The sequence below is a fragment of the Alosa sapidissima genome, chromosome 24, assembly GCF_018492685.1.
Source record: "Alosa sapidissima isolate fAloSap1 chromosome 24, fAloSap1.pri, whole genome shotgun sequence".
Classification (NCBI taxonomy): Eukaryota; Metazoa; Chordata; class Actinopteri; order Clupeiformes; family Clupeidae; genus Alosa; species Alosa sapidissima.
Window position 1 is genome coordinate 895,088 of NC_055980.1, and position 20,523 is coordinate 915,610.

General features: G+C 39.0%; 1 protein-coding gene and 1 long non-coding RNA gene across 3 annotated transcripts in view; one reads left to right on the forward strand and one right to left on the reverse strand.

Moving 5' to 3' along the window:
* Nucleotides 1-3,263: 3,263 nt before the first annotated feature.
* acadsb (acyl-CoA dehydrogenase short/branched chain) overlaps nt 3,264-20,523 on the reverse strand; it is a 151,873-nt gene continuing 134,613 nt past the window's right edge. Inside the window, exons 9-11 of one of the 2 annotated variants that reach the window (XM_042082662.1) lie at nt 11,485-11,622; nt 4,117-4,216; nt 3,264-3,645 (exon numbers count right to left, since the gene is read on the reverse strand). In XM_042082662.1, coding sequence (XP_041938596.1) covers nt 3,569-3,645; nt 4,117-4,216; nt 11,485-11,622 — 315 coding nt within the window. In that variant the 3' untranslated portion in view covers nt 3,264-3,568. The remainder of the gene's footprint in view (nt 3,646-4,116; nt 4,217-11,484; nt 11,623-20,523) is intronic. The other variant, XM_042082663.1, reaches the window with a different exon arrangement.
* Nucleotides 12,407-13,547, forward strand: LOC121700024. Its single transcript, XR_006027097.1, has 3 exons — nt 12,407-12,643; nt 12,717-12,790; nt 12,873-13,547. It is a non-coding gene; the product is annotated as an uncharacterized LOC121700024 (long non-coding RNA).

The window sequence follows — 20,523 nt, forward strand, 5'->3', positions numbered from 1 at the left end:
AAGACACAGAATTACTTGCAAAACTTGCCCCTGGAGATATGATAGCCCTTGAAGCAAAATATCATAGAAACAGTCTCCGGATGCTCTACAATAAAACCAGACAGTCTGTTAAAACGGATGAACAGAAGGCAGAGGCTCAGCTGTATGGCATTGCATTTGAAGAGTTGGTTGCTTTTATGGAGGAAGCCAGATGTGATGGTTGTGCTCCAGTTTTCAAACTGGTGGAACTGGGTACCATGTACAAAGACCGTCTAGAGCAGCTAGGTGCCACTGTGGGTCACAGGATCCACACATCCAGATTGAAAGAGAGGCTTCTCTCTGTGTTTCCAGACTTAACGGCACATGCACAGGGGAGAGACACACTTCTGACCTTTAAGGATGATATCGGAGATGTCATAAAACGGTAATAAAACGGTCGAGCAAACACATTGTTCAAGAGACTATCAAATCACATTACAAAACGAAGTTCACCCAAGGGTAGGCTACTTACAATTTCAAACGCAACAAAGCCAAGTCTGAGTCCGTTTTGCAGTCTTCTTAGAAACTACAATATGACTACATTTTTGAGTATTCCCACCGAGTTACATCCGGATGTGTTCGGACCGCGACCAGAAAGTTGCATATTCGTTTTTTCCGCGGAGAAGCACTAGGGGGAGACGAAGCACCCACCAAACGACCCAAAGAGTCATCAGAATGACTCTCAACCTGCATAATTAAGGTCATTTTTGCTAAAATTGTTGCATAGGGCCGCTTTAAGAAAAGCTTACCTGATGTGATTGGCATTAGAAAGAAGATGGATCAGACCTTCGCACTTAGACGAAAGGAAATTGTGGAAGAGCAACCACCTCTGTCGAGCGCTGGCCAGCGCTCTTCACTAAAACTCAAGTAAGAGACTGCATAAATAATTGTAAGTGCAATTTATACCAACCTTAGTCATCCCCATAAAATGTTGTTGCTTAAAGTTGTTTGTGTATGTTTTCACATTTATGATGAGTTCTCAAGAGTTGTCAGCAAGACCCTTCGTCAACGGTTCTATGAAACACTGGACCGTCACACACCCAGCCTGATTCAAATGCTGTAGTCTAAATGAGGAAAAGTGGGCCAATCCCTTGAAGGCTTTCTCCTGATACTCAGGTGATGATCATTTCTCATCCTGTAAGCGGTATAAATACAATCAATTGACAAAATGTTCTACAGCTCAGCTGTAAGGCTTCTCAAATGTTCTTTTTGAATTCAATTTGTCCTTTTTGTGATAATGTATTTTAATCTATTGATTATCTGTAAAGAAATGTACTAATTATCCCCCTGGAATTTTCTTTTTCATGTCTACATCATCACTGCGACATGAACCGTTGTGCTGCGATGTCTCCCAGTGTTTCTTGGAGATGATGACAGTGACTTCTGCAGGACATGTTTTGTAAGTATGTTTTACCTACAAAAGAGAACTGGTATACCTGATTTATAAAGAAGAGTAAGAACTAACTGTAGAACCTAACACTATTACTTATGTTGGAGCGCCATCTACTGGGTGACTGATATCATTCTAACACAATTAACATCCAGATGATGTAGGTTAACATCCAACTCGAATGTTCTTAACACTTTGAATGCTGCGCTGTTTTCGGAAGCTTTGGCCCAGAGTGCCAGCAATCTAGATCATTGTTGACGATTTTTGTAGAGCCACAGCATATTCTATGTTATAGCTATGGACACATACTATCACTCGTTTGAAAGGTGAGACTGCTCTCAGTGGGTACAAGCCGTTTATTCCTACATGTCTCTTCTCCTAAGAAATCTCAAGCTAAACAGTGGCTAGTTTTCATCAAAATCCCTGTTTTTTTTTTCTAGAAATGGAGATCTAGCGTCTTTCATGAAATATGAAGTGTTTGCCAGTAAAGTTTCCGGGAAGTGATCTAGCGAGACCTGGCAAGACTGCCACCTAGTGATAAACCCATGAAAATGGCCTGGTTTTGACCTGACGTGCATCAGTCACTGATTCGACCCAAAGCGGCAACCATTAAAAGCCGAGTTATAATAAAATGTCCAGATTGTGCGTTTTCATCAATCATACTGTAGGTAATTAAAAATGTGCCTTTTTTCACTAATACACTATACGCTGTTTTACACAGCAGCCGTTTTGCATTTACATGCAATGGGAATATCTGACTTTCTCCAACTTTTGCACATCTCCATAGAACTTTTTATTTATTATTTTTGATTTCTCCTCCATCTACCCATGTCCTTGATTGCCTAGCCTTTCTGCCCCCCCCCCCACCCCCACCCCCATCCCCAACACACACACTTACATCATCACTGTCATCACTTCACATACATACAGCACACTGCTTGCTACAGTAAGCCTCCTCTACATACTTGCTGCACACTGCCCCCCCCCCCCCCCCCCCCAGGATCTTCTCCAACACACATCCTCTACATACTTACAGCACACTGCCCCCACCTACACACTACACACACACAGTCACTGCTCCACTCCCCTCCCGCCCACACACATCTTCACTGTCATCACTCGCATACATCATACATACAGTACTCTGCTTGCAATAGTAAGTCCCTGCCCCCCCCAATACACAGCACATTGTCTCATGAGGAAGCTTCCCCAACACACATATTGCACACTGCCCTCTCCCCACATACACAGCACACTATCCCATCTCCCCTGTCATCCCCCCAACACACACACCAAGACCCCTGGCAGTTGGGTTAGCCCCTTGAGCCGTGGATCTGCCCCCCCCCCCCCATTAATGCACAAATAGGCTGACACCAGACATAATTTCACTGCATTTCTTACTTCCAGTAACTATATGCATGTGACAATAAACTTCCTTGTATCCTTGTATCCTTGAATTCCTTCCATGTAATTACATTTTCTAGTTAACAATGACATTTTCACAGAAGTAGCCTATTGTGTTTTGGGGATTTGTGTGGGTTTGCCCTCCCCACACAGCCTCACAATAAACCCACACCTACAGTACCCTTATCAAAAAATTCTATAGGATTCCAATCAGCAAGATAATCCAGTTCCAAAATCTGATTGGAATCCTATAGGATTGTTGCTATTGAAATCCTATAAGATTGTTCAACATTATGTATCTGTGGTCCCCAGTAAGAGAAGGCAAAGGCACAATGGATACCAAAGCAACTTTGCATAGTCTGGGACTTGTCCATGTAGCTTTGTTTGGCTCCTAGTAAAGGTAATGAATAATAAATAAAGGTAGAAAGTAACGGGGGTCTTTTAAGTGTGCTACAGTACTCAAATTATTTTTTATTATTTTTAATTTGAGGAAACAAAACTGACACCACAGAATCTAGTAAGGCTTGTTACATTATTTAGTAAACTGCATATCCTTGTAGCAGTACTAGTGCACATAATTTACACTAGAGTTTACTGAGTTTGACAAACATATTCACTTACCCCAGTAATTATATTATTAGCATAAAACAACAGAACACACAGCAGCAACCACACAATAAATCCCCAAAACGTTTAGGTTCAGATGATATGCCAAAGTTCGGAGTGCTTTGTTCTGAAGACACATGCAGAGGCGTCTCACTGGTCATAATCCTGATCAATGAACTTGGCAATGGTAGTGAGCTGGATATTAGTTGTTCCCTCATAGATAGTACCTGCATGATCACAAAAGTATCAAAACATTTCAAAATATCAGAACATTGTCATCCTACAGACACAAAAACTCTTAAAGTAATCATTAACTGACTATTCATTTCTAGTGCAGCCAAAATTGTGTAGATTGTGAGGAGATTGCAGAGATGATGTTTAACAAGAAGTGTAACAGAGTTTATGACAAGGATCTGTGTATGTCCACCCTTCCAAAGTAGGTAAGAAGTGTGTAAGATATCTTCTATGCACACACAAGGCATATTTCTTGTTCACAAATGTATTAAATTTATTTTAGTAAACACTTCACCTTCACCAAAATAATCCATCTACCTGACAGATGTGGCATATTAAAAAATGGCCCTTGGTTGTTGTCTTAGATATTTTGCTTCAACTTGTGAATAATGGGAGTGAAAAAAAAATGTGTTTCATTCAAATTTTTGTACAGTATACAAATATAAACTGATATGCAAATTTACCTATTTTACAGTCTCGGTAGAATTTCTCAACAGGGTAGTCTTTGGTGAAGCCTACACCTCCCATCCATTCGATGCTTTTTGATGTAGTCAGAGTTGCAACCTTTGATGCATACACATCAAATATGAAAAAGATAAATAACAGATACTAATGGTTAATTATCCTGAATGTCAAGGTTAGACTTCAAATATTAGTTAAACAAATTTACTTAGATTGTTTTAAAATAACATCATGCATCAGTAGAGTCAGTGCATTTGTTTACCATGGCAGACATAGAGAAAGCATGCAAACAGTTCGAAAGGTTCTATGAAAAGACAAAACATATCAATTAGGCCTTTTCGCACTGTAGAAACGTTTTGCAGTTCCTAGAACATACAGTTCCTAGAACATACAGTTCCTAGAACATACAGTTCCTAGAACCTCTTTTCACACATTTGGTCAGCATGGAACTGGGGATAATGAATCTTAAAAATCCCTGTAAAAATAGGTGCATACTGAGACAACAGTTCTAAGAACACAGTTCTACTAACTATTAACTGGAGTTCCTTGGGACTTTTTTCTGATTGCACTTGCACACAGAAACTCTGAGATGACTTAACACACATTAGTCCAGTTATAACATGAAAATAAAGTAATAAAACGAACAGCGTTGCTATTTAGTTACTAGCTACTGAAGTTTATTGACAACTTAGAAGCTCTTGGAATCAGGTAGCATTGAAGAAAAGAATCAGCATTGTTAATAAAATTATTTCTCATCTGTCCAGAAGGCATTTGTTGCATGACAGTAGTTATTCTCTGCAGCCTTCTCATGCAGTTTTTTTTGTAAGGTAAATTTAAACAGATGAATGTCCACATGTATTTTCATTTGAAGTAACTAATGGACCTACTTATGGGAGCCTTAACCTTTCTTTGTTTTTCCAACTATTGGAACCATCCCAGGAGGACCCTTTTTCGGGGCAAACATCAGAAGAGAACTACTCCATGGGAGGTTCTTCTGTTAAAAACTGCTGTATGAGGCTTGTAGTGATGATCTATACCAATGACTGTAAGAAGAACATGCCTCAGTAATCACAAACACCTGTGAAGCCAAGCTGTACATAAAATGTGTTGTAATTTCAACGTGGTGAAACTAAAATGTATACAAACATCCTTTAATTACAGTGCATGAAAATGCACTGTTCTGTTATCCGAAGTCTTCTTCTTCTTATTATTATTATTACAGTGCATGAAAATGCACTGTACGGTTCTTCCTAGGCTTCTTATTATTCCGCTTACCACTTTTTCCGTACGCAATTTCTCTTGAACAGTTTAACTTAGAAACTTCATTCAAACTTTGTAACGTAGGTCTTCAAACAGATCAGGTTGCTATGTCTTTTCAACTTTGAAAATTTTATACTTTTTAAACTATTAAAGAAAACTTTTTAAAAATCCCCATAGACTTAACATTGCCGATTATGACATCATAATACGGCCATTAAGCAATTAGAATCCTATGGCGGGTGTTCAGGCCACCTGCAGCCTCAGGCTTTAAGCATACAATCTGGGTCAATTAAGACTACACATCCTATTCAACTGTTTCCTCTGCCCAAAACTGTTTCAAAATAAAAGTCCTCACTACAATATTTCACTGTTAAACAATTTAACCCTTTAAACTACTGAACTTTTTAACTGTTCAGCCATTGTAACTGTTACTTGTCATCAACTATGACTCCTACCCACTGTAGCTAGTTAGCTAAGTAGCATGGTTAGCATGCTAGCATGTTAGCATGCTAGTTAGCATTTTTAGCAAAACTACTAAAAATGATTAGCTAAGTTAGATAAGTCACATGGTTAGCATAGTTAGCATGCTAGCCTGTTAGCATGCTAATTAGCATTTTTTACAAAACTGCTTAAAATGATTAGCTAAGTCAGTTAAGTAACAAGGTTAGCATAGTTAGCATGTTAGTTAGCATAGTTAGCATAATTGTTACTTACGCACTTATTCTTACTGTACTCTAATGTTTTTTTTTAAACTGTCCTAAAATTGTGAGAATTGTTCTAAAACTTACTGTTTACCATGTTGTTAGTCGCTTTGGTTAAAAAGCGTCAGCCAAATGTAATGTAATCTAACATAGTTAGCATAACTGCTAGCAAACATTAGAGCCATTCCAAGTGTCAGTTAACGTCAACTATTTACCTAAATAATTTAACCATTTAAACTATCCACTTATTTAACTGTTCAGTCATTCCAACTATATTAAACCTCATCTACCTAGCAACCAATATAGTTTGTTTTTACTCTGTATGATATTTTACATCATATTTTTGCATTTTCATGCACTGTATTTCCTTCAGGAAATGCTTTTCTAGTTCTTATTCTTCTTCTAACGCATTTAATGCAGCTTCAACCGTTTAACGTAGAAACTTCATTCAAACTATGTTACGTAGGTCTTACTTAGGACATGGGTGCTATGTATTTTTCAGCTTTGTAACTTGTATACTTTTTAAACTATTAATTAAAAATTAATCAAAATTTCCCCATTGACTTAACATTATGATTATGACATCACAATACGGCCGTTAAGCAATTAGAATCCTATGGCAGGTGTTCGGGCCACCTGGCCCAACTGCCATTCTCAGGCTTTAAGCATACAAACTGGCCCTATTAAGACTACACATCCTGTTCAACTGTTTCCTCTGCCAAAAACTGTTTCAAAATAAAAGTCCTCACCACAATATTTCACTGTTAAACAATTTAACCCTTTAAACTACTGAACTTTTTAACTGTTCAGCCATTGTAACTGCTACTTGTCATCAACTATGACTCCTACCCACTGTAGCTAGTTAGCTAAGTCAGCTAAGTAACGTGGTTAGCATAGTTAGCATGCTAGCATGTTAACATGCTAGTTAGCATTTTTAGCAAAACTGCTAAAAACGATTAGCTAAGTCAGCTAAGTAACGTGGTTAGCATAGTTAGCATGCTAGCATGCTAGTTAGCATTTTTAGCAAAACTGCTAAAAACGATTAGCTAAGTTAGCTAAGTAACGTGGTTAGCATAGTTAGCATGCTAGCGCTAGCATGTTAGCATGCTAGTTAGCATTTTTAGCAAAACTGCTAAAAACGATTAGCTAAGTAACATGGTTAACATAGTTAGCATGTTAGCATGCTAGTTAGCATAGTAACTTTGTTAACATTATTATCTTTGTTAACATGGTTAGCATAACTGCTAGCAAACATTAGAGCCATTCCAACTGTCAGTTATCGTCAACTATCTACCTAAATAATTTAACCATTTAAACTATACACCTATTTAACTGTTCAGTCATTCCAACTATATTAAACCTCATCTACCTAGCAACCAATATAGTTTGTTTTTACTCTGTATGATATTTTACATCATATTTTTTGCATTTTCATGCACTGTATTTCCTTCAGGAAATGCTTTTCTAGTTCTTATTCTTATTCTTCCGCTAACGCATTTAATGCAGCTTCAACCGTTTAACGTAGAAACTTCATTCAAACTATGTTACGTAGGTCTTACTTGGGACATGGGTGCTATGTATTTTTCAGCTTTGTAACTTTTATACTTTTTAAACTATTAATTAAAAACTAATCAAAATTTCCCCATTGACTTAACATTATGATTATGACATCACAATACGGCCGTTAAGCAATTAGAATCCTATGGCAGGTGTTCAGGCCACCTGCAGTCTCAGGCTTTAAGCATACAAACTGGCCCTATTAAGACTACACATCCTGTTCAACTGCTTCCTCTGCCAAAAACTTTTTCAAAATAAAAGTCCTCACTACAATATTTCACTGTTAAACAATTTAACCCTTTAAACTACTGAACTTTTTAACTGTTCAGACATTGTAACTGTTACTTGTCATCAACTATGACTCCTACCCACTGTAGTTAGTTAGCATAGTTAGCATGCTAACATGTTAGCATGCTAGTTAGCATTTTTAACAAAACTGTTAAAAATGATTAGCTAAGTTAGCTAAGTAACGTGGTTAGCATAGTTAGCATGCTAGGGTGTTAGCATGCTAGTTAGCATTTTTAGCTAAACTGTTAAAAATGATTAGCTAAGTAACATAGTTAGCATGCTAATTAGCATTTTTAGCAAAAAACTTGGTTAACATTATTAGAGTGCATGAAAATGCACTCTACTGTTCTTCCTAGGCTTCTTCTTATTCTTATTATTTTTCTTCTTCTAACGCAGTTAATGCAGCTTCAACCGTTTAACATAGAAACTTAATTCAAACTGCGTTGCGTAGGTCTTACTTAGGACATGGGGGCTTTGTATTTTTCATCTTTGTAACTTTTATACTTTTTAAACTATTAATTAAAAACTACTCAAAATTTCCCCATAGACTTAACATGGGCTGATGACATCACAATGGACTACTTAACTTGATTTGCACCTGTATCATCTTCCAGCTGCTCATCTAGGCCCCATCAAAGAATCAGTTCAACTGATTGCACCTGTATCAACTGCTTTCTACTGAACTAGACCAACTCTCTCTGTGTTTCTCCATTCTACAAGGATATAAGACACATTTCATCCAACTTTCTATCCATTCATCCTCTTCAAACCATTCACTCATCCACCCATTAAACTATCCATCAACATCCATTAAACAATCTGCCTATCAACATCCATTCAACTTTCTGTCTATCAACATCCATTACACTATCTACATTTAACTTTTAAACTATATACTCTGTCTCAGGCTTTAAGCATACAATATGGCTCTATTAAGACTGCCGTTAAGCAATTAGAATCCTAGGCCAGGTGGCCAGGCCACCTGCACCCTATCAGTTTCTCAGGCTAACCTTTTAAACTATCCACCTATTTGACTGTTCAGTCAATCCAACTATATTAAACCTCATCTACCTAGTTCAGTCATTCCAACTATATTAAACCTCATCTACCTAGCAAATAATTTAACCTTTTACACTATCCACCTATTTAACCGTTCAGTCATTCCAACTATATTAAACCTCATCTACAGAGTTCAGTCATTCAAAGTATATTAAACCTCATCTACCTAGCAAATAATTTAACCTTTTACACTATCCACCTATTTAACTGTTCAGTCATTCCAACTATATTAAACCTCATCTACCTAGTTCAGTCATTCCAACTGTATTAAACATAATCTACCTAGTTCAGTCATTCCAACTACATTAAACCTCATACCTAGCAAATAATTAAACCTTTTAAACTATCCACCTATTTAACTATTCAGTCATTCCAACTATATTAAACCTCATCATGTTGGTTGCCAATTAGTACATCATCTGTTTTAACAATATATTTCACACCATATGTTTAGCATTTTCATGCACTGGTAATTCCCTGGAATTGCGTTTTCTAGTTATTATTATTCTTCCCACCAAATTTCTGCGTCTAATTCAGCTTTAACAGTTTAACATAGAAACTTTGTTCAAACTTTGGAACGTAGGTCTTAAAAAGGACACGTGGGGAATGTATTTCACTTTTGTAAACTTTATACTTTTTGAGATATTAATAAAAAACAAGCTTATTTTTCCCCATAGACTTTGCATTAGCACTATGACATCACAATGGACTAATTAACTTGATTTGCACCTGTATCAACTTCCAGCTGCTCACTATTAGGACCCATCAAAGGGCCAGTTAAACTGATTGCACCTGTATCAACTGCTTTCTGCTTATCTAGGCCAACTCTCTCTGTGTCTCTCCATTCTACAAGGACATAAGGCACATTCCATCCAACTTTCTATCCATTCATCCTCTTCAAACCATTCACTCATCCACCCATTAAACTATCCATCAACATCCATTAAACAATCTGCCTATCAACATCCATTACACTATCTACATTCAACTTTTAAACTATATACTCTGTCTCAGGCTTTAAGCATACAATCTGGCTCTCTTAAGACTACTATTTCCTCTGCCCACAACTGTTTCAAAATAAATGTCCTCACTACAATAATTCACTATTAAATAATTTAACTATTTAAACTACTCAACTATTTAACTGTTCAGCCATTTCAACTGTCAGTTGTTATCAACTATGACTCCTGCCAACTGTTTCCAAATAAAAGTTTGTTTGGCATTTTATGTTAATATAGGCTACAGTATATTTATATTTTCATGCACTGGTAATTTTCTTCGAAATTACATTTTCTAGTTAAAGTCTGGAATGTGTTTCTTACTCACATCAGAGAAAAAGGGGAAATACAGTACCCTCCAAAACTATTGGCACTTCTGCTAAAGCTACTAAAAAGAGGAATATAAAATTGATCAAAATGCCTTAAGTAAAAAAGGAGGAAATATCCAACCTTTAAGGACACAAAATTTCTTTGTGAATGAATAATGTATCATAAATAAATAAATGTTCTTCCAATACAGGGGTCTTAAGTATTGGCACCCCTATGTTAAATTCCCATAGAGGCAGGCACATTTTTATTTTTAAAGGCCAGTTCTCTCATGGATCCAGGATGCTATGCACCCTGATAGAGTTCCCTTGGCCTTTGGAATTAAAATAGCCCCACATCATCACATACCCTTCACAATACCTAGAGATTAGCATGGTTTTATTTCAGTTGGCCTATTAGCTGGTTTGATTTGCATTGAGCTCAATGAGCATAAAAATAAAACCAATTACTGGCCTTTATAAATAAAAATCTGCCTGCCTCTATGGGAATTTAAATAGGGGTGCCAATACTTATGAGCCCTGTATTTTAAGGAAGAACATTTATTTATTTATTTATTTATGATACATTATTCATTCACAAAGAAAATTGGTGTCCTTAAAGGTTGGATATTTCCTCATTTTTTACTTAAGTCATTAATATCAATTTCCAAAAGATGAATTTTGGAGGGTACTGTATAAAAAAGGAAAATCTGTCTTTGCCCCAAACATTAAAGAGGGCACTGTATCTCCTCCCTAGTCATCACCTTACTGACAACACTCAGCTATTTAAAAGCTGAAGGGTGTGGCAACAAATAAGTTTCTTCAAGTTAAAAGTGCTTTCCTTGTCACCATTATACAAATGCTTTCTTTTTTGTTTTTAAAGTATATTTTTGGGGCTTTTTTGCCTTTATTTGGACAGGACAGTGGAGAGTGAGACAGGAAGCAAGTGGAAGAGAGAGATGGGGTGGGATCTGGAAATGACTGCAGGTCGGTTTCGAACCTTGGTCCCCGTGGGCACTCAGACCCGTATATGGTATGGGCGCTGTAGCCTGCTGCACCACAGCACCCCCCATACAAATGCTTTCTTGATGCGTTCATTAGCCCTGGGACCTGATAAATATCTTTTGAGAATGTTCATTGACAATATAGTACATATAATAAATGAAACAAATTGTACAATTGTTTTACTATCAGAGCCTGACCTCAGCTGTGAAGTACTTAGCCATACAGGCTTCTTTGATGAATGGCCTCTGGGCCTCCTTCAGTCGGGCAGCATTATATGTCAGCAGCCTGGCAGCCTCAAGCTGGGTAGCCACATGAGCAATCTGATGTTGCATGCCCTGAAATCAAACACATCATGTTACCCTTCCTAAAAAAATAAGTCAATTTTGTTATACAGTGGGCAGTGCTTCGACTTGGCCAGCTTCACTCGCGGTCCGCGCGTGGGATCACGCGGCTCTAATTTGTATTTTTCCAGTGAGACGCTGCAACAACCCAAACAACCGGTAGATGGCTCAAGTGAGCAGGGTGTCTCGTAAAAAGAAATGGAGCCTGGAAAACCCTACACAGACTTCACTACAGACTTGTTTAGAAATAATTTAATAGCCAGAAATATGCCTGCCCTGCCCTAATAAAGAAATATTTGGTTAACTGCGAGTGAATCCCGTTTGCAGCCGTAGAAGAAACGCAGGACAAATTAAACATTCTGGTTTTCTCCGAGTGCAACGATGATAGACAGACATCATTTGGACAAAATATAGAACATATTAACCTCCTCTCCTCAGCCAAATGCCTTCCTGTTACGTCCTGTTATCATGGAGTTATAGGCGATAAACGATTTTTGAAGTTTACTTCATTAGCGTTTTTTTTATTTTTTTATTATTATTAAAGAGTTATTTTCATTTAAAGGTTTGACTTCGTGCTTATTAAGTAGAGCATTTAGTGCTCTCCCCAATCCCAGACGTTCACATTGCATGTTTGTTTGTAATGGATGCAACCGCGAGATAGGCTATGCGTTTGATGGCAATGAGTTGTTAATAGACATGAACCAAGACATATAGCCCAGCAGCAATCTAGGGACTGTTCGTTATTTATTGAAGGGGCCACCGGAGGAATTTTGAGTGCTTCAGTCAAAAGTTGCATGACCCTCTTGTAGCCAGTTGCATTCTCGCTCTGTCGGTCTCCTCCTGCTTACCTTACACACTGGTCTCTAACGAAGGGGGCGGGGCAGGCATGTAGCTAGCCATTCATTCAGATCCTGGTATTAGGCCATGGTATAAAGGTGCCTAGTAGGTCGGACTGTCTTCCTCTCTGTCTCTCGCTCGGTTTGTCCCTGGGTTTCACGCAGGAGCCAATCGCCAGGTATGTTGCAATTTCGCTGCATTGGTTAAGCTATTCATGCCTAGTTTTAATACTTTACTCTTTCCATCTGTAGCTCTGCGTCTCCCTTACTCTGCCGTGGCTGTATGGAACCTGACCTGTCTAGCATTAGATAACTCTCCCCTGCAGGTATGCATTTCCAAATATTTATTATCTCCCTTTATTAGCCTTACGGAGTCTTAATTGCTCTTTTGTTTATGTATGCTTGCAGCTTATGACGATGGCACGGCGTGTGTTTTAAGCGTTCTTTAGGCCTACTGGCTAATCAGTGACTGCAAGTGTTTGGTATGTATGAAACCGGAATGTTGTAGCTTTTGGTGTGGCATTTGAGACACTGATACACTCTAAGTGTTGACTATTTATGTTACAGGTAGCATGGCTTCGTCAAGTTTGCTTGTTTAGTGTGGTCACGCTGCTGTCTTGTCCATAGCATTAGTTTTCATTTATTTTTGTGTTTACGTCGTCACAGCTCCTCCGTGTCGCGGTAGCTGACCTGTTTGTGTTGCTCTTTGCTTGATTGGGATTTCCCAGGCGGGTTTGTTTTGTTTGTTTGTTTTTGTTTGCTGGTCTATTGTGCTTTTGCCTTAGTGTGTGTGTGTGTGTGTGTGTGTGTGTGTGTGATCGTGTTTTCTGAGTTTGTAGTGTGTCTGCATGCCTAGTTTTTATCCCAGCGAGGATTATTTCCCTGGCTCAAAAGCTTTACATCTCTAATTGGTATAACCTACATGCTGGTGTTTGTGGTTGCTGTGCTCCTTTTTGGATCAGTTTATGCGTTGGCAGGTTGCAGTTATCTTCGGCGGGGGGTAGCTAGTCACCTGGTGGCGGGCTTGTGAACTTCACTTTGGAGTGTACTATGGAATATCGGTGGTGGCTTGCTGTGACAATGGTGTAAAGGCTTCTACATACCTGACGCACCCGACCGGTAGCGCGACAATGTGACGTCAAAATGACGTAGATCTCTCTTGCGCGCCAGGGTTTTGGCCGTGTAGAGGCTTCTACATACCTGACGCACCCGACCGGTAGCGCGACAATGTGACGTCAAAATGACGTAGATCTCTCTTGCGCGCCAGGGTTTTGGCCGTGTAGCGCGAGGTAGCGCACCACTCATTTTTTTTCAGACGAGCGCGACAAGGCGGAAACAGGAAGATGGACTAGTTCGAGGGCAAGCGAGTTGCAGTGTTTTGTTACAGTCGTGAATTTTTAATAGTTTGCTGGATAAGTTAACAAAGTTACTAGTGAGAGTTGCAACACATGGAATTAAGAGGAAAGAATAGAAACGATTTATTTTCAAACAAAGGATATCTATTAAGGCCTGAACAAAATCTCTTTCCACTTCAGGAAATTACACAAACTCATCCAGCTGCTAGCTAGCTAGCTAGCTAACTAAACTGTTTAAATTATTAAAATTTCCCTCGGGATGACTAAAGTACCTATCTATATATCCATCTATCTATCTATCTATCTACCTGTGCACACACCTTGGAAACTACATGATAATGATGATGGTAGTTGTGAATAGTAGCAACCAAAGTCTGAAGTACCATCACAGAGGCTAGCTACTGGTGTTTCTTACTGGAGCTTCTTCTGCTGTGTAAGTACTTAATGTTAGTCTTTTCACAACAGCGACACCTCTGTTCAGGAGAATATTGCAACTAGTGTTGCGACCACCACGCGCGAGTATAAATGGTTACCGCGCTTCTGTGACGTCACATTGTCGCGCTACTGGTCGGGTGCGTCGAGTATGTGGGACGTTTAGCGCGAGGTAGCGCACCACTCATTTTTTTTCAGACGAGCGCGACAAGGCGGAAACAGGAAGATGGACTAGTTCGAGGGCAAGCGAGTTGCAGTGTTTTGTTAGTCGTGAATTTTTAATAGTTTGCTGGATAAGTTAACAAAGTTACTAGTGAGAGTTGCAACACATGGAATTAAGAGGAAAGAATAGAAACGATTTATTTTCAAACAAAGGATATCTATTAAGGCCTGAACAAAATCTCTTTCCACTTCAGGAAATTACACAAACTCATCCAGCTGCTAGCTAGCTAGCTAGCTAACTAAACTGTTTAAATTATTAAAATTTCCCTCGGGATGACTAAAGTACCTATCTATATATCCATCTATCTATCTATCTATCTACCTGTGCACACACCTTGGAAACTACATGATAATGATGATGGTAGTTGTGAATAGTAGCAACCAAAGTCTGAAGTACCATCACAGAGGCTAGCTACTGGTGTTTCTTACTGGAGCTTCTTCTGCTGTGTAAGTAGTTAATGTTAGTCTTTTCACAACAGCGACACCTCTGTTCAGGAGAATATTGCAACTAGTGTTGCGACCACCACGCGCGAGTATAAATGGTTACCGCGCTTCTGTGACGTCACATTGTCGCGCTACTGGTCGGGTGCGTCGAGTATGTGGGACGTTTAACACTTTTCTGCAGTGAGAGTGCACGTGTGGACACCTTCCTTGATAGTCTGCTTCCCCCCCATCCAGGTAAGCCCCGCCTGCCAGTATAATTTTCTGTTTTATTTTGGTGTGTGCAACATTCCCAGCTGATGTGTGCTTGTGCTATTTAACTCATGTCATGCATCCTACACGACAGTAAAAAGACACAATAAGAACACTAAAATAAAGTATATTTTTATATGTTTCTAACCCCTGCCAGTTATTTTCAGTTTCAGCAACAGATCACACCACACTCCCCCCTCCCTCTCCCCAACAGTGCTTTCAAAAAACGGACATTTGATTTGATTGGAATTCACGTGTCTGCCTTTTTGTATTTGAACCTGTGCATATTGATGACTAAACTGGGTTCAGGATACCTGGTGTATTGTTCTAGAGTCCCTGGGCATTAGGTCCAGGGTGGCGTAGTCGACACAAACAATCTCCACTATTGATCCGGTCACACTCTCTTGCCTGCTAGAAATTGTTCAATGACCCTCCGACAGAATTGTTAAAAAAGACATGACCCTCCCCTGCCAATTGCTGTCTTCCGCCCGCGCCACAGCCACACACTGTGATAACGTTCTTAAATCAATCTTTCCCGTGAGCTTGCATGCTACCAGTCCTTCCTTTTCAAATGTGCCTGTTTGCACGATTTCATAAATAATCATATGTGATTTATAATATGACAAATAATCCCTGTGCACGGGGACCGAAACAATGCATGCCAACTTTTTCCGTGTTTATCACGTATTTTAACTTTCCCCCGCTGTCTTGCCGTTTTAATGTTTTCCCGTAGAATATCCCATATTTTAATACTCTCATAACAGCCCTTCCATCGGGCCTACCATAACTTACCAACTCTGTAGGCTACTGTAGACCCTATCTGGCTATTTATATTTTCTGTGAAATAAGCAAATGTATTTGTTCAACAACAAGCAGAATTAACGCATAGGCTACTTGGAACATAATAGGCCTACATTTGACAAAGGACAGATGTATGTTGCTAGTGACAAAATATTAACTTTCAATGTTTTACGATGTCTTTGTCAAGGGGAAGTGTTTTTCCCCATGCATTTATTCTAGGTTACTGTCAGTGACTGCCGGGAGAGAAGCGGGTTCTGTTTCGTTCATGTCAGTGACTGACGCGAGAGAAGCGGGGTCTGTGTTGTGTTGTGTTGCGTTAATTTATTTTCATTGGGCATGCCGTGCCGTGCCGTCCACAGCTCTTCAGTTCTGACAAAGCCAAAATTACTCCTTTTGAAACAATGAGTGCAGGAAGCGCGTTTGTATGGTTATATTGCTTGACGGGGGGGGGGGGATCCCAAGCAGCTTTCAGCCATAAGGATACTTTGAGAACATTTCAATTCACCCGACACTAATATTCAAAATATTGAAAACTATTTCGGCATAGCCTATAAAGCAGTTTAATTAAATGGAATGTTAGTTGTAAACAAACGAGCTACTTGGTGAGGCTTGGCCTCACATACGGTGTTCATTTTAGGACATCCTCAGACTCAGGTGTCAGACTCAGAAAAACATCGGTCATCTTCAGACAAAACAGCCTCAGCGTCAGAAAAACCTCTGTCATCTTCAAACAAAACTGCATCAGCGTCAGAAAAACTTCTGTCATCTTCAGACAAAACTGCCTCAGCGTCAGAAAAACCAGACTCAGGTGTCAGACTCAGAAAAACATCTGTCATTTTCAGACAAAACTGCCTCAGCTTCAGAAAAACTTCTGTCATCTTCAGACAAAACTGCCTCAGCGTAAGAAAAACCTCTGTCATCCTCAGATAAAACTGCTTCAAACCAAACTGCCTCAGAAAAAGTGGAGTCAGGTCTCAGAAAAAACGCTGTCAGAAAAAGTGGAGTCAGGTCTCAGAAAATCAGGTCTCAGAAAAAACGCTGTCAGAAAAAGTGGAGTCAGGTCTCAGAAAATCACGTCTCAGAAAAAACGCTGTCAGAAAAAACAGAGTCAGACGAAAAAGTCTCAAATGAAAAGTTATTGTGGGGACAGAAGAAGACGACGGATACAGAACGGTGAGTTTAATATTATGCTTAATACGTTATTCTGTCACTGGCAGGGTAGGAATTTCACGGCGGCCACGACGGCCGTGGTAGCCCCTTGCGTTGGCCGTGAAGCCCCTTTGAAAATCATAGGTTTACAGGCCACGGTGGCCTTGGTGCCCCCTTCTTTCAATATTCTGCTTTGTGTCCTACTGATAGCGATTTTTATTTAGCCTGCGGCCTGTCAAAATAATCTTAGCATTCACAGCGCAAATTAATTTAGTCTTTTACGCAGTGGAGAAAGTGACATCGCAAGAAAGTGCGTCCAAATTCACCCATTCTTCTCAGTTGAACTACTCACGAAGTAGCCTATTCATCACACAGACATCACAAGTGATGTCACATGAAAGAGCTTTTTCTCAGCTTTTAAACGATGTTAAAAGATAATTGCTGTGTTGAACGGTTCGCGAGAAAAGTAAATAATATAATTCAATTTAATCATACATTCTACTGAAGGTTTTGCGTCCATGATCTCCCTACCCATTCATCTCGGTGGAATACTTTACGAACCCTTCTTTTAACACATGACAAACCACATATCAGAATAAACAGCAGACCTTACCGAACATAAAGGTGTAAAGCAGTCCCCTGTACAGTTAGCCGTTCCAGAGTAATCCAGTTTTGAATTTGCAGTAAATTTCTACATGCATTGATGTCTCCAAATTTGGGCTTTAAGTTTTACAATGTGTTTAAATTGTTCCACATGATTTCATAACGGGCCAAATACAAAATAAATGTTACAAATATCGCCTAGATATTGGTAAATCAGAGGACAGCTGACTAAGAGTTTGTGAAAGTAGCCTGATCACAAAATGCTAAGCATGCATCTAGGCTATTAGAGTTTCTTAAAGATGAGCTGTGCTTAAATTTAAATTGTTCAATACATGATTTCATAGCAGGCCAAATATAAAATAAATGTTATATATAGCCTAGATATCTGTTTTTATTAGATGATCAGATGATTTACAGTTATATGTAATGTCATGTTTCATGTTTTTGTAATGTTTCATACAATGATGCAGGTCTACTGCAGTGAATAGGCTAAATACAACTTTGATAATTTTTATAGCCTACTACTGTATAGTTAACTTTGGCTTTGGTGCCCATGTGGCCTTTGTGCCCCCCACCAAATATGCCCAACTGAAGGCCAAGTGGCCTTGCCCCCAGAATGGTGAAATTCCAAGCCTGGTCACTGGCATGTTATATTTGGTGCTTGGTTAGATGTAGAAATTATAAGTAAAGGTAGAAAGTGATCCAATGGTATACACATTGTAGGAAATCCATGGATGTAACTTAGCTAACCTCACTTCGCTAGTAACATTAGCAGCTGCTGTAAGGCACATACCGGAGTAAGCTACGTACTACATACAGCAAAATAATTTGTTTTTCGTAGGATTACGGTACATTCAATGAGCTAGGGAAAAGTGGGTTAAAAAAATTTCCACCACGAAAGTCCAGAACGACACCTGGACCATTATTTCTTACTTTTGCTAACTGTTTCCCAGTTGTAGGCCTACACTACCTACCAGTAAGAAACCTGCATCATTATCATCACATCATTATTCCCAAACCCCCATAAAGACAAATGTGCTATGTCATGATGTAATACCATATAATACCATTATGATAATACATGAAATAGCAGGTACCAACAACAAGGCACATTTCTCTAAATAAGTTAAGATAACATCTCATATCAAATGAATTCAACAACGCTGCAGTTATTGTCCCCTGGGGATTACATTTCAAGTACCTGTCTATCTTTATGTCTGTCTATTATTGTTGTGCAATGACAATGACAACTGCTAACGTTTTATAATGGTATTATATGGTATTACATCATGGCATAGCACATTTGTCTTTATTTAATACTTAATACTTTTCTGAGACCTGATTTTCTGAGACCTGACTCCACTTTTTCTGACAGCGTTTTTTCTGAGACCTGACTCCACTTTTTCTGACAGCGTTTTTTCTGAGACCTGACTCCTTAGAGATGTTTTTCTGAGGCAGTTTGGTTTGAAGCAGTTTTATCTGAGGATGACAGGTTTTTCTTACGCTGAGGCAGTTTTGTCTGAAGATGACACAAGTTTTTCTGAAGCTGAGGCAGTTTTGTCTGAAAATGACAGATGTTTTTCTGAGTCTGACACCTGAGTCTGGTTTTTCTGACGCTGATGCAGTTTTGTCTGAAGATGACAGAGGTTTTTCTGACGCTGAGGCAGTTTTGTCTGAAGATGACCGATGTTTTTCTGAGTCTGAGGATGTCCTAAAATGAACACCGTACTCACAGATGCGCTCGTGCCTTAGATGGCAGGAAAAATCTTCACGATAGGCCTATTAACTAACCACCCGATTCACGTTGGCTGGGGGGAAGGGGGCCATCAGACAAATCACACCTTCCCACCTCTGACAGCTTAAAAGAAGTCAAGAGGACTCCTTACTCACAGACCTATTCACAAACCTGCAGCATTATGCCGTGTTTTGAAATCATGCAGCTACAGGAGCTTCCAATCGTGAGGAAGCAATTTTGCATTGTAGGCATAACTAACATGCAATAACGCCACCAACAACAACCAAAACTAGGCTAATCATTGTCAACATGTAAATTAAATGTAACATTATTGTGAATCAAATTAAAATGTTCTATTTTGCAAACGTAGGCATAGTAACAGAATAATTTAATAATGTTACAACGATGCTACATCAATCCGTATGTTTCATTAGGCTACTAGACTATATGTTTTGCCTTGATTCATTTAGGCTAGGCCATTTTATTCAGCCTAACTGGCGAATTTAGGAGCAACTCCTAAAAATAATGGGCGTGCCACTCCTAACTTTAGGACTCCTAATTTTTTCCACAAAAAGTAATTCACGAAGCATTTTAGACCTAAAAGTAGCACCTAAGTCTGGGACAGCTTAAGTCGAGAGGACTCCTAACTCACTAAGACCTATTCATAAACAGCTTTTTTGTGGCATTTTACGTTGCGATGTTTTGAAATGCGTAGCCTATGCGCAACAGGAGCTTCCAATCGCGAGGGAACAATTTTGCATTCATAAAAGGGATGCAATAACGCCACCAACAACAACCAAAACTACTCATTGTTAACATGTAAATGAAATGTAACGTTTCATTGTGAATCAAATTAAAATGTTCTCCTCTTTGCAAACGTAGCCTAGGCATATGGTGACAGATTCATTTAATTATGTTGCAAAGGTAGGCTACTGCATCAATCCATAGGCCTATGTTTCATTAGGCTACTAGGCTATTTGTTTTGCCTTACTCTTTATTCATTTAGGCTAGGCCTTTTTATTCAGTAATTAATCATCTTCTGTCCTTCGCACTACTTGTGTAGCGCACG